Source organism: Lutra lutra, chromosome X (assembly GCF_902655055.1).
Source record: "Lutra lutra chromosome X, mLutLut1.2, whole genome shotgun sequence".
Taxonomy (NCBI): domain Eukaryota; kingdom Metazoa; phylum Chordata; class Mammalia; order Carnivora; family Mustelidae; genus Lutra; species Lutra lutra.
Genome location: NC_062296.1, coordinates 17,468,730 through 17,483,057, shown reverse-complemented (window position 1 = coordinate 17,483,057; position 14,328 = coordinate 17,468,730). Strand labels below are relative to the sequence as shown.

The window sequence follows — 14,328 nt, the reverse complement described above, 5'->3', positions numbered from 1 at the left end:
CACCCAGACTCACTCAAACCCAGCCCAAATGACCCCAGAGCCTGCCTTCTTAATCATCACACTCTGGAGCTGGACGGGGAACCAAAGGAAGAGTCCAAAGGCCTGGCACTTCGTTCCACCTTTGCTGGTAGTCTATGTGTGAGCTGATGGAGCCTGGAACTCAAATCAGAGACAAGGTCAGCGGGCATCAGTATGCACTCAGTGAAACCGCTGAGACCCAGAGAGGGCAGAGGGGAATGGGGTGGAGGGAGAAGATTCGAGGAAATGTGAAGGGAGAAACAAGACCTGGTGCCTGACTGGAAACCAGGATGAGGAAGAAGGAGGGGTATGGGGGCACAACTCAGCCCCTGGAGGCCTCTCACAGTCAACAGAGGGAAAGGTGTTTTTAATTTCTACATTACTGCTTCCAGCTTAAAGGAAAATCGTTTCTACCTCCACTCTACTGACAGGAGAATTCAAATCTCTCAAACATATGCTTCATTATACCGATATCAGGTACTGTAACTCAGTGAGACAGAAAGAGGAGGAGGAACATATGTTTTCAGAAAGTAAACAAATCCCAGTGGTGGGGGGGAAGGGTGGGGAGTAATCACGGGAGGCAAAAGTGTTATTTTTCCTGGAAGCTTCTAGAGGACAGGGACAATGTCCTTTAATTTGCTTTGTTGGGCCCACTAGTGAGAAAGTGGGCAGGAGCATGGCCGCCATGGGGAGTGTGTCCAGAGCCCTGTTGAATCAAGGGGCATGAGCTGCGGTAAAGAGTTAATCTGTATAATCTCCTCACCTCATGTTGGCCGCAGAACAGTCTCCACCCGCACACTGAGTCATTTTTCTAAGCTCTTTTTATTAAAAAGAGTTTTCAGCCTAATGACTGACTTTTCTAAATCAATAAGAGGGCACAGTAAAGGTTTATAACTCCCCCAGCCTCTGACTCTGCGAGAGCCACAGAATTTTGAAACCCACTTGAATCGGAAAGTTCTAAGTAGGAAATGAAAATGACTTTAAACACCCAGTTTCCAATTGTTTGTCCCATAGGACTAATAATTAAATAATCGCATTTTTAAAAAACTTTGTAACCAAACTATCTCTTTGAGTCAGCGCCATGAAAGTACACTAATTAAAGCCAGCATCTTCTGAGCTCTGATGAGAAATTCACCCTTTTATAATGGGATTACTAGAGCTTTGCGGTACAGATGAGTGGTTTGATTAATAATTTACATTTTTGAGGCTATATAACCTGACTCATGGTCATGGTTTGCGTTCCTAAAGTTCTTCTATCCAGTTTAATGTTATTACATTTTGCTCTGGCAAATGAATTAAGTTCTGATTAGACATCAACGTAATTATTCTCTCCCCTACATCATTTTCTAGGAAGCAAGGGCTGTGACAGGATGGCCAATGGTCAGAGTCAGGGACTCGCTGGGGCTCGGCCTGCACACAGCTGGAGCATGCGCAGGAGAGCTGTCAGACTAGTCAAGGGGAAAAATTGTGAAATGGAGAAAAATTGCTCAGTGCTAACTTAAAAACCCCCCGCAACATTATAAAAACTAAATGAACAAATGATTGAATCTCAAAAACATGTTTATCAACATTCGAGCAATTATTTAGTCACATATTAACTGCGAAGGAAAAAAAGCTTTGCCTGAACAGTTATTTCAAGCAGAAATGACTGGAGAAATTGCTCTGAGCTGATGGAAAAGGGTGTTCTACCCAAGGTCAATTTTATTTAGGGGGAGCGGGAGAGACAGGAATCTGACAGAAAAAAAAAAAAAGAACTGCCAAGAGCAGATGGAAATGGGAAACAAGGGAGTGAAGAAACAGCAGCACAGAAACACTGTCCCCCTGTCACCACAGCCCCCCGCCATGTGGAAATGTGTCGTCTCTGCCGTAGAAAACAAGTAGGAGAAAACCATCCAGCACCGCCATGATTCCACAGGCCAGACAATGCAATTAAAATATGGCCTGAAAAAACTACGTATGGCCTGAATGTGACAAACCCCTCCCACTCTAGCTGCTTGTTTGTGTGTAAAATATATCAGATAGGGGCCAGAAGAGAAGCTTAGGGAGGCTGGGGAAGAAAGGCTAGCTCCTGGCAGTATTGACATTTTGAACAGCACAGCAGTTTCACATCTACGAAGGTACAAAACAAACCCCTCTTCCAAAGGCTACTTTACCTAAGTGCTCTCTCACCTGTGCACGGGATATCCTCTGTAGGGGGCAAACGTGGGTGAATTGCATCATGGCCTCCAGCTTTACTGGGGCTCATGTCTGTAATGGAAATGCGCCATTTATCTGGCATCCCCGGGGCTTTCGAGGTAATAGCTTTAGAGATAATAACGCTGGGACATGGGGCTTTACAGTTTTCAAGACACTTTCATATAACTACCTCTCCCCTAGGAGGTAAGCAGGACTGTAATTATCACCCCCATTTTGCAGATCACAAAACTGAGGCTAATGGAGTCTAAGTAAGCCCCTGTAGTCATAAAGCTTACCAAGACAGAACTAGAATTAGAACTGAGATGTTCTGACTCCAAGCCCAGTGTTTCTTCCATTGCCTTTCAGACACACACTCCCCCAAATATATTTTAGCTCCTTCAAATGAAAATGTGAAGGAAAAGAAAAATGGTGCAAGTAACTTGATCTTTATTGATTCGCAGCCGTCACTACAGACATGGGCTATTGCCCCTCCTATAATACAGGGGCTACTGAGGCACGTGGGTTATACCCCTCTACTGAATGTCCTCCGGACTGCCCCACTCAGTGAGCCTCCAAGTCTACTTTCATGTTTTCCACCCTTCCTGGCACTCATAACTTCTTGCTGTTCATAGATACCTCCCTCTGGCATTCTTCCATAATCCTTCCACCTAACTCCTTAACCTACCGCCTGCTAGAAAACTAGAAAATCCAGCCTGTAAAAAGACCACGCATAAATGTGGGACAGTAGTGGGTACTGAACGAGGGCCTGAGAATTCCTCAATGACCTCAGCAGGAACTCCACAGCATTCCAGGAGCACAGGGATGTCTTCTGCTTAACCACTCTAGTTCTCCCCTCTGAAGAAGCTGAACTGGCTTCTTGCGGGTTAGGCAACTTCCAGAAAAGCTGAAGCGTGTTCTCCCTCAAAGTCAGGGGTACCTTGGGGAAGACTGGAATCATCCAAAATACAGAAAAAATTCCTAGGCCTATCCCCCCAAATACTCCCTGATGGGACACGTTTGACAGTTAGAATGCCATCCTGCAAGGAAAAAGGAGCTCCAGGATTGAACGTGCAGAGGTGGCAGAGAGAGGATAAAACATTAATTAGGAAGACCATGTCAGATGACGACCCGAAAGAAGCCAAGGCATCAGTGAGTTTCCTCATCTGTAAAATGGAGATAATTACAGTAGGAACCTCAGAGAGCTGCTGGGAAAATCCAACGAGAGAATTATGTAAAAGTAAGCATCATATAGCAGGCATTTAATAAATTGCCATTAGTAGTATTATCATAGTAATTATTATGAGGTAGGGGAGAAGAAAAAGAGACAAAAATCTTTTAGTGGAGTTTTTCAAAAAGAATTAATTAAGCAGAAACAAAAAACGATTGTGCTGCCCCATTTTACTAAGCACATCCGAGTAAATTAAATTTCGGAAACGAGGCAATGCAAAGATTGAAAATAAAGAACAACTTTTTTTAATGCTTCAATCATTATCAAAACAACATTAGCAAGAGAGCACTCCAACCGCTGTAGCGAAGGGCCCCAGGCTCATTTATGAGGGCAAAGGCTTCTTGCAAACGAAGACATAAAATCCAAATTGAGGCAGTAAGGATTGCTTGTGGAACTGTGCACATATTTGCAGAAAGCATTCGCTGCTTAAATACCCCCAGTGTGGACGAGTGAGGGAATCCTAAAGAGATTGTGGATCTAGGCCAATATCAAGATGAGCTTTCTTCAACTTCATGTGGTGGGGGAAATAGCTTGCATCAAATTTCATAGGACTGAATTATTGGAGCAAGGATTTGGTCTACCGGAATCTTGGGGAGGGAGCGTATTTTATGGAAGAAACAACTGTGCCCTCCCAATTTCAGCTCGTCAAAATAGTAAGTAATTATAAGGGGGACAAAAGTGGCTCCTCTCTTTTTCTTAGCAATCAATAATACATCAGCTTGCCTCAGTCCCTGATTTTCATCTTGTCCCTCCCAATGTTCGTTACATTAAGAATTGGGGGGCGATGTTTCTACAAACATGGCATAATTGCCTTGAGGTCTGGGACCATGTTTTCTTTTTTCTTATGGGGTTTATTTGCTCTAAGTGGGAAGCAGGGAAAGAATAAGGGAATGAAACAAGAGAAAGAATTGAGTCCATATGGTGATGAGGTGGAAGGCCCCAGCCACGAGTTCAGACATCACTGAGTTGTCTCCATGTTCCTTTGCCAGACTTGTCCTCCTATGTTCACAACTGGAGAAATAATACATATTTGTGTGTGTACATGTGTGTGTGAGAAAAAGAGAGAAAAGATACAAGTAGTAGGTGCTACCCTCTCCCCTTTCCAGCCTCTGTTCACATGACTAGTGTCCAACCTCCACGCTAAGCCAATCAAAATCTGGTCAGAACTTCCTTTCTCTCCTCATCTTGTGCTGCTCCAGGCCTAGAAAACACAATATGCAAAATGGAAGACTGGAAAAAAAGATGGAGGACTGGGTAGAGACAGAAGAGCTGACACCCAAGGCCCTCAGATGGCAGGTATTACCGCTGCTCCACATAGTGGACTACCAGCGTGCTCACTCTCCCACCCACCTCCAGCAGGCCCACAGCTGTCAGATAACACCAGTGGGCCTGGTTATTCTGCGAATGAAACCACTCACAAACACTCCATTTTGAAAAGTCCCTGAACACCCCCAAAGAGTCAGATTCAGCTCTTGGCTTCAACAAAATTCTCATGTCCCATAACTTCTTACCACCCCACTTTCAGTCATCAGCTCAGCTCCAAAACCAATCTAAGAAGTACATGAATGGCACATGTATTTTTAAAGCCAGCTTAAATTATTCATTTGATCGCCAAATTGTTAGTCTCCACAAACTCTTCACAAGAGTCTGACCGCATACATAAGTGAACAAATACCTCAGGCTTCTATACTGTACTTCATATAATCAACCCAACATCCCCTGAGGCTTTGACCCAGGGAACTATCATGAATGTAGGCTTTATTAGCTAATTGGAATAATTTTCTTAGCTAATTCTAAGATTTTCCTTGCAATACACAAAATAAGCTATGATCAACCTACCTTATAATTCAAAGAGGTTAATCCTTAACAAGGTGCCAGAAACCTACAAATTTGGAACGTCAGGTCATCAGAAGAGATTTTTCTATCTAAACTCCAATTCTCTGTAGAGCAAGAAAAAGGGAGCTGGTGTCCTGTGCTTCAGGGAAGGCAGAAGCAAGCCCCAATATCTGTAATTAATTTCCCCTCCCAGGAGGCAGCATACCGAGGTAGTTAAAAATATAGGCTCTAAGAGCAAGGCCGCCTGGATTCAAATCCTACTTTCCCCCATCAATTAGTTGTGTGGCCTCAGGCAAAGTACTTAACCATTCCGTGCCTTGGCTTTTCATCCCTTACAAGGGGATGCTGATAATAAGACCGACTTCCTAGGGTTATTGCGAAGACTAAAGGAACAAATACACAGAGAGCACGTCATCATCATTCCTAGCGGGGTCTTTGAATCGAAGGAGGTACTCTCCATCCTGCTGGATTGGTCCTACTGGTCAGTGAGGAGAAATGGAATTTCTGACCCATCCTGGCAACACCACCACAGGTCCTTTTATAGTCACACACAGGTGTAGTAAGGACGGAGACTCACAAAGAAAGAAGAGGTGGTCCACTCACACAAATGAGAAAACATAGCGCCTTTGAGCCAAGCTCCCGATCTCTCTGGAAATGATCCCCGTGGTCAGAAGGAGTTCAGGCGTATTCCACAACCATCCAACCCACGCCTGGAGAAAACTGGTATTTAAGTAACCTCTTTTGTTGTTGTTGTTTTTTTTTTAACTGGTCTTCAGGGCTTGTTGAGAGAAGATATCATTTACCCTTTCTGTAGGGATTTGCAGCCATCGCACACAGGTAAACAGAATGTCCTTGGACAATGACTTTGGACAATGCCTGCCTCTCCAAAGAGTGAAACGCAGTGTCTCTAAAAACTGTGTTTTTCCTGAAACAGAATCTCTCACTGGGAGGTTTCTCTGTCAAGTATTAACGCTGTCATGGTCATTTATAAATTAGACTTAGCATCTGAAAGCCCAGCGCCCAGAGAATGATACCAAAGGGCGCACGTCTAAAATGATCCCCAGCACTCACCTTGGAAAACTGCGGCGTTCTGGATGATCAAGAACTTGAGCTCCATACTTGCAGACTGAAGCAGCTGTTCCATGTTCAAGCGCGCAGTCAGTTGGTACTTTTCTTCCATCTTTCTGGAGCAGCACGTTGGACCCTTGGGGAGACATACTTGCAGATCTGATCCTGAAACAAACATGTGTTTCACGTTTCAGTAAGCAGAATGTCACACACACACACACACACACACACACGCGAAGTGAACAAGGCAAGACAATGCATTTTTTTTAAATACAGTAAAATCTTGATTATTCAAAATTAGTGTTTATCTTAACGAATCCCTGCTTTCTCCCAATTATCTTTATGACTGATTCTTTTTGAATAACCATTAGAATTAATTGCCTAGGTTTGACTCATAAATTCTGCACAAACCAATTTATAGCACCAAGTAGACGTCATTGAACACCGATATTTAATTTGTCTGTTAAAAGATTAATCTTCACTCCTACAATTTATTTTTCTTGATTATAATTTATGAATGAGAGCACAACCAAGAGGCAATTTTCAAAATTCCAGTTATGATTTGCTAATGAAATGTATGTCTGCCACCCCAGTGTGGCTTTTTGGGATAAATGATTAAAACATCAATATCTTATCAAAGCTTTGCTGTTGTTGTTAACTAAAGGTCTGGGGTAAGATTCACAGAGGAAATACCCAGAGGACAACATCAACATTCTGACAATCACCAAAATCCCTTACAACTACAACATTCTAGCGCTATTCAAATGTCGACCTCTGAACTCCTGAGTCACTTCCTTGCACCTCGCTTATGATGCATGGTACCTTTTTATTTCTGCAACTCCGTAAAAAGTTGTCGAATTAAGAATCTCCTCACTTATTCCAAAATTAGGGAATCAGAACCTCTACTCAGTCCTCATCCAATGGGAATCAGAACCTCTCAGTCCTCATCCAATGTGACCTTTGGCAGCAACCCTCCCAGTCAACCAGTCTCTTCTTAAAAGGCTCTCCTCCTCCCTTGTTATAATGAACCTACCCCTGCCACACACACACACACACACACACACACACACCCCTACAGCTATGGCTACTCTTCTCTGCTTTTCCATTCTTCCTCCTCTTTTGCCTGTCACTTTAACGTTATTGACCCTCCCTGCGTTCTACATCTCCCCCCACCCATGATCTCATCTCATCTATGGGACTGCTGAACTCCCTAACCCAGGCCTAACCTCTCTTCTGAGCTCGAAAACTTCCTATCTGCAACCCCTCCATGGGCATCTCAAATTCAGCCTACTCCAAACTGATCTCTATGTATCACACACACACAGAGAGAGAGAGTTCCATCTCTTGTGTTCTATATCTCAGTTAATAAAGATCATCTGCCAAGTTTCCAAATGACTGAAACCTTTGTCATTCTCAGCTCTCCCCTGGGGATGCAAGGCATTTCTGCACCGGCGGAGGTCTTCACAGCATATGAATGAAAATTCAAGCCAGGGGCGTAGATGAGAGTCATTCAACAAATATTTTATTGGGCATCTACCACACGCCAAGCACCCTGGATATAACAGATATATACAGACACGCATATATAGTTTGTATATACGTTGTGTATATGTATAGTTTGTGTATATACTGACACACACAGTCAAGTAGTGATGAGTACTACAGAGAAAATAGAACTAAGGAAGGACAGCAAAACAAACTGTGGTATATACATACAGTGGATTATGGCTCAGCCATACAAAGGAATAAACTATCGATCCATGCTACCACGGCAACGGGCCCCAAAAACATTATGCGAAGCCATAGAAGCCACATCAAAAAACCCTACATACTCTACGGTTCCATTTATGAAAAAAGTCTCCCAAATGAGAATTAACCTGTAGTGAGGGAAAGCAGTTCAGTGGTTGTTGGGGAGGGGACACAGGGCAGGGACGGGGCCAGAGTCAGGAAGTTTGGCAGAGCGATAGATAGATTCATAATTTTGGTTGCAGTGACTGTATCCTGGCTATACACATGTGTCAAAATTATCAAATTATACCCTTAAAATATGTACTTTATTGTATGTTAATTGTACCTCAATAAAACTGTTTTTTTTTATGTTTAAAAACCAAAGTCAGGGAGGTAGGGTAGATGGTGGTGACAGCAAGAATTCTATTTAATAGGATCGTCAGGAAAGGCTTCTTTCATAAGGTATCATCTAAGGAGAAACAAAGGAAATGATGAGGCATTCCCTGATTTTATATCTTCTGCCAATACTAGCAAATATTAAGTCCAATCTCCCTCCTCTTCTGCAACTCCCACTGTACTCAGACTCTCCCTCCAACCAGCATTTGTCGAGATCCTTCTGTGGTGAGCATGCACATCTCAGACCTCCTACTGTGCTGCATGTAACTAACTGACGGATGGTCCCAGCTGCTGCGCTCTGAACTCACCGCCATGTTGTATCTGGGCCACCATCCCCAGGGCCTGCCCCAGCCGATGTCGGAGCATAGCAAAGATGCTAAGTTCTGTGAGCATGGGACTCGGCTGACAGGGATTTTGGCTCAAGGACTCCCCATTGACCTTGACAAAACTTTCTGAAAACAGTACTGCAGTCAAAGATTCTTCCTACTCTACCTTCCTTCTTTCGCTCCCTCCTCCACAGGGTCAGACCTACGCCACAGTGTGAGGTTCCTTCCGGCATCCTTGAGCTCCTTGCTCCTTTTCCTTCACAAATGTTTTCCCTCAGAAACCCCTTATACATGTAGGGCCCTACTGGCGTCAGCTTCTCAGAGGACTCAGTCGGACTCAACTTCTGGGTGCCAAGCACTGTGCTACATGGTGAAGGTCCCACGTTGAACAAGAGAGACATGGTCCTGACCCCAAAGAGCTCACTGTCTAAAGGGGTTGACAGAGATAAATACCGAAGACATAGGAAATGAGTGCAATAAAGCAGCACAGTTAGTCAAGATGACAAAACATGTATATGAGGTAGAGGGGAAACTCCCCCAAAGTCCTGTGAGGTCTTTGGCAAAGCAAGATCCTGTAATAAACATGAAATCTTCCTGAAGGAAAACATATGCAGACATTTTAGACAGCTTTGTAACAACTGAGATTTTAAAAAATGGGGGGTGGGGTGGGAGTGCGTACGGGAAGAGACTAGTTAGTCCTAAGTGACCAGAAAATTTCTTTCTATTCCAACTTATTTCCCTAGGAATTCCAGTTAATCACGACCTTAATGTATGTGTCCAAGTTCTATTTTCTTAATTTAGGAATGAAATTCATCAAGTGTTGCCTCACATGACATCACCGATGGGAGTCCAGGATACGGACTGCGAGCACTCCCCTTCCGCTTCCTCAAGGGAGCTGACAAAAGTAATCAATGGAGAGCACAGATAATACATACCACCAAACCAAATCCAGCACTGCAATTTATAGCGCTGGATGGAAAGGTGATATTTAATGTGTCAAAATACAATTTGGGGTCTGGAGACACAGGGTTCAGATTTAACTCCTATAAATGTCAATCTCAGAGACAAGCCTTAAACTGATATTAAATACGGTCTAAGCTTAAAGGCTTTATGATTATCTTCTGAAAAAGAAAACAGAGCTAGTTCTAGCTCACTGTGTTCTTTCTATAGGAGGTTACAATATATAATGCTATTCTAGGAATAGAAAGTGATGCGGTTTACTGGACCACGAAGGGAAAGAGTCCCCTTCGGGAAGAGTGGCTAATCTAGATTGAAACAAGGTTGGTTGGGACACACGTGTAGATAGGAAATTCCTATAGAGAAGATACTTGCCATGTACCAAGTTCCTGTCCATTTGACAATGTTTTATCTACTTCCTTGATAAACTGATGCCTAAGTCATATGTGTTTAAAATAGCTGTATTTGAATACATTCATAAAATTCAATGTTATAAAAAAAAATCCTTTGTGTTTCTCAGTTTCTGCTGGTGAGGACTTCCCGTTTTCAGGAACGGTAGGGTTTATTCGGCAGCATGGCTGCTGATAGTGTTCCAGCTCTAGCCAGCGGGAATCATAAAATGATGGGGCTCAAATCTTTCCTCTGTGAAGTGCTAGGAGTTTGTTAGGTCTCAGAAATAACAAATCACCACTCAGTGTACCCGCAGAAACCCAGGACCGCCTCTTTGAATCACCATGACACCAGTTTGGTTTGCCTTTGATGGATAACTCATAGAGTAACTTAGAGATTGCATAGTGTGGCCCTTTCCCTGGGTTGGGCAGGTCTTATCATTGCAAAAATTCCCACTCCCTCAAGAATTCATTGAGCCAAACATCTTGAGAGGAACAAAATATCAAGTGAGAATTTGGGGGAAAAGATCTCAGACATCATGAAGAAAGATGTAGCTTGTACCCAGATATAAGAAATGTACATATAGTAACATCTACCTTCCCTCCCAGTTAACACTACCTGATCAATCAATAAACCAGTACAACTGATCTGGGAGCTAAGAGTTAGCTAGAGTATTTGAGGAAATAAAAACATCTATAAGCTGATAAAAATTCAGAATTTCCAAGCCAGGAATAGGGAAATATACGCCAAAGGGAAAAACATTTTAATTACATTTCATATAACTCACAGGCCAGCACAAGAGAACATAAGGAACAAAGTGGGCCAGGAGAGCTAGACATGCCTAAATGAAATGACAATAATGAAAAATGAACCATTTCAATGCAGGAACAGAGGCATAAAAGAAACAAAGCAGAACCAAAAGAAATAAAGAAAGAATTTAGAGAGGAATCCTCATCAATGAAACAAAAAATTACTCTGGAAACCAAATCTCAAGTGGGATGAGTAAAAAGTAACCAAGGGCAAATGACTAAGGAGGTACACCAAGACCTGGTACATACTTGTATGAATGAAAGCAGAAAGGCCAATTCAAGAACTCAGATGCAACCTACAAAAGACACAATAAATAGCAAAGCATTCTGTAGGAATGTCAGGAACAAAAGAAGGTTAAGGGGAAATAACTCCTTTATTAGACAGAAAGGAAAAGTAATCGTTGACCACACTCATCAGAGAGGTACTCATATTTTTTTATGTCAAAATGGAATTCAGCTAGGAAATGGGAATAGAGACAAGCAATATAGCCTGGGATGGAGATGACGAGAAGGCTCAGCAATTGACTATTCAAATGAGCCATAAAGGTTCAAGTCTTTGGAGCTTAATAACTTTGGATTCCCAGATGCTTAAAAAAAAAAAATTTAACTGAAGTCATTACAGGGCTGCTAGTTCCCATTTATTTTGGAGGATTAAAAAGTACCTTCATACTATAATCTCCTCTCCCAGATTTTCCATTCCTGAAGAACAGAGAATGACACCCATCTCCTTGGGATGCCCTGTCTATCCCATTCAGCCCTATGCATATAGTGTTGAATTAATGAGGGCCTCAGATTGAGAACACTGGTAAAAACAAACAAACAAACAAACAAAACAACCTTTGTGTCTCTCTGATCTAAAACAAGGGAGAGGAGACAGATGACCCTGAAAATTTTACATCTGTGCGCTTAACTTTGATCTTGGAAAAAATATCTTTAAATACCACAAAAATCAATTTCCAAACATCTTGAAGATACACAAATAGAGGTTTCACTTGAAGGAACTATAAAGTAATTTATTTCGAATTATTTTGAGGCAAGGTCTTCCTGGCACACTGGGTCCGAGTCTGGGTCTGACAACTGAAAAGGGATATTTGGGTCATGACAGCTTTCCTCTAAGGATTCTTGCCACATGGGCCCATACTGGGCACCCTTACCAGTTGCTTCCCCTCCCAGAGGCTAGGCCACCGGGAGACCACAGCAGGCTCTTCCCTGATGTATACTCTTGTTTCAGGGATGTCTTAGCCTTGGCTACCCGTGGCCTTGCTTTCCTGACCTCCATCCATCCTTTGGGCCCAGTTCTTGTTCTTTTTTGGCTCCATTCAAGAACTTGCAGCCATAGGCTCACACACTCACCCAGAGACCCCATTCCAAGCCTGAGCCTTGCCCCTAATTGGAAGAGGAGAGCGAACAATGTGCTATGGGTCTGTCTAAATACATCTGTTCTATTGGATTTTATTCCAAGTCAGCAAGTAGTAAATGGCCTGAAGGTCAGCATCGTGGCAGGCACCATGGGCGGGAAAAGATCAATCGCAGTGTGCCCCCCCCCCTTTGTCAAGTTGCTTATAAATGTAGTCCTACCCCACCACTGGCTAACTATGCTAGCAAGGGTAGTCACTGAAATTCCACATGTCTTTCTGTCCTTAGCTCTAAAAGGGGATAATCAATAACCCTTACCTTACAGAGTCATTGCAAGGGTTGAATGAGATGATGCGGGTAAAGCTCTCACCTTCTTGGCACAACACGGGTTAAGTAACATTAAAATAAACAAACACAAAACTCACACGAAGAGACCAGACTTTCACACAAGAATAGCTAGAGAAGAGAAAAGGTTGGTATATGGTCAGGTGACAAAATACGCAATATCTTTTCTGAGGTGATGGAAAGAGTCTCTATTTTCTTTGGGGATAGGGGTTACACGGGTGTGTACATTTGTAAAAACTCATTAAATTCTTCACTCAATCCGGGTGTATTTTATTGTTTGTAAATTATCTCAGTCAAGGTGATTTTAAAAATATGTCCTATGGACAACATTTGCTAGGTAAATGAATGCTCACCAGAGACTCTAGGGGCCAAACGGGACTTCTAGGGGAGGTAGGGCTTGAGCCAGATGGGAAGGATTTGGGAAAGCCAAGGGGTACAATGGGTTTGGCGGCAGCAGCGTACTAGGGCAAGACTAACCTGCCTGGAGAGAAGCTGGAATCTGGGGCACAGCTAGCTTCTCAGGGCAGAATGTGAGTTTGGACAGAAACCTGTGGGTTTGGCCCCATAGGCAGTAAAGGCCCACTGCTGGTTTTCAAACAAAAGCATAATGCGTGGAGGAGAGCTGCGTAGGCAGATGAGTCTTCAGCCTGAAATTGGGAATGGACTAAATAACCCCTCAAGGTCACTTCAAGCCTGCCAGTTCTCTAATTACCTTTATTGTGTTCTATACATTGGTTATTTTACTCAACTGCAATTTTACTAATGACTATAAATTGTCAAAAATCCCATTAAAAAACACAATAAAGAACAGAAGAAATATTAATGTAGACCTCGCTCCTTATACTTTCCTAAGAGCAAGATAAAGCATATTCGAATAGCAACAGAAGAGGAGAAATTGTCAGGGCTCAGTAACAATGAAAATTGAAATCTTTTCCATATATATATATGTATATACACGAATATGATGATTTGACACATTTCATTGCCAAGGTCCGCTTTGTGGCAGATTACTTTTTTTGCTAACAAAGGTACATTGTGCTAAAAAAAATGATGTAATATCATCATTAAAGTAATATTAAGCAAAAGAATGAGTGATATCCCAAACTGGTTGCTTCGTGACTTGTAGGGAAAGTAATAGATGCCTATTAAAATTATCCAAAGGATTAAGTGCAGGTTGCTCTACTAATGAACCAAAAAAACATACCAGGCACTTTTAAAAGATTTTTTTTTTAAACAGAGGACAAGTCAATTAGCCATCCAAAAATATTAACTAATTTCCTTAGCATATAATAGTGACTTGCTATTAGAATGGTGCCTTTTCCCCTAATTAATCATTATCTAAATCAAATCTTACACGCTCATTAATTTCTCACTAATCAAGATAGGAATACAGATGAAAGAAATGACTGCATTCAAAACCAGTGTGGAAAGTGATGATTGCTGGTAGAAGAAATCATCTTTGGGAACCCAGCTGAAGGTTACCCTTCTGTTATTTAGCCTGAAAGAACATGACCTTGCAGAGGGCACACCTGGGTATCACGAGCTCTGACTTTAAATCAGAGATCATGCCTGGGGCCACCACAGACTGCCTCTGTAAAAGGCAGGCCAAAGTGTCGCTACCACACTAGAGTACTGGGAGTTTAAAACAACCCTGGAGATAAGCCATTCTCTAAGCCTGAGAATTAAAGAATGAATT

At 42.4% G+C, this 14,328-nt stretch overlaps 1 protein-coding gene across 1 annotated transcript in view; it reads right to left on the bottom strand.

Annotated features, from left to right (window-relative positions):
• GPC3 (glypican 3) overlaps positions 1–14,328 on the bottom strand; it is a 403,047-nt gene that overhangs the window by 366,798 nt on the left and 21,921 nt on the right. Inside the window, exon 2 of the mRNA XM_047716543.1 lies at positions 6,329–6,490. Coding sequence (XP_047572499.1) covers positions 6,329–6,490 — 162 coding nt within the window. The remainder of the gene's footprint in view (positions 1–6,328; positions 6,491–14,328) is intronic.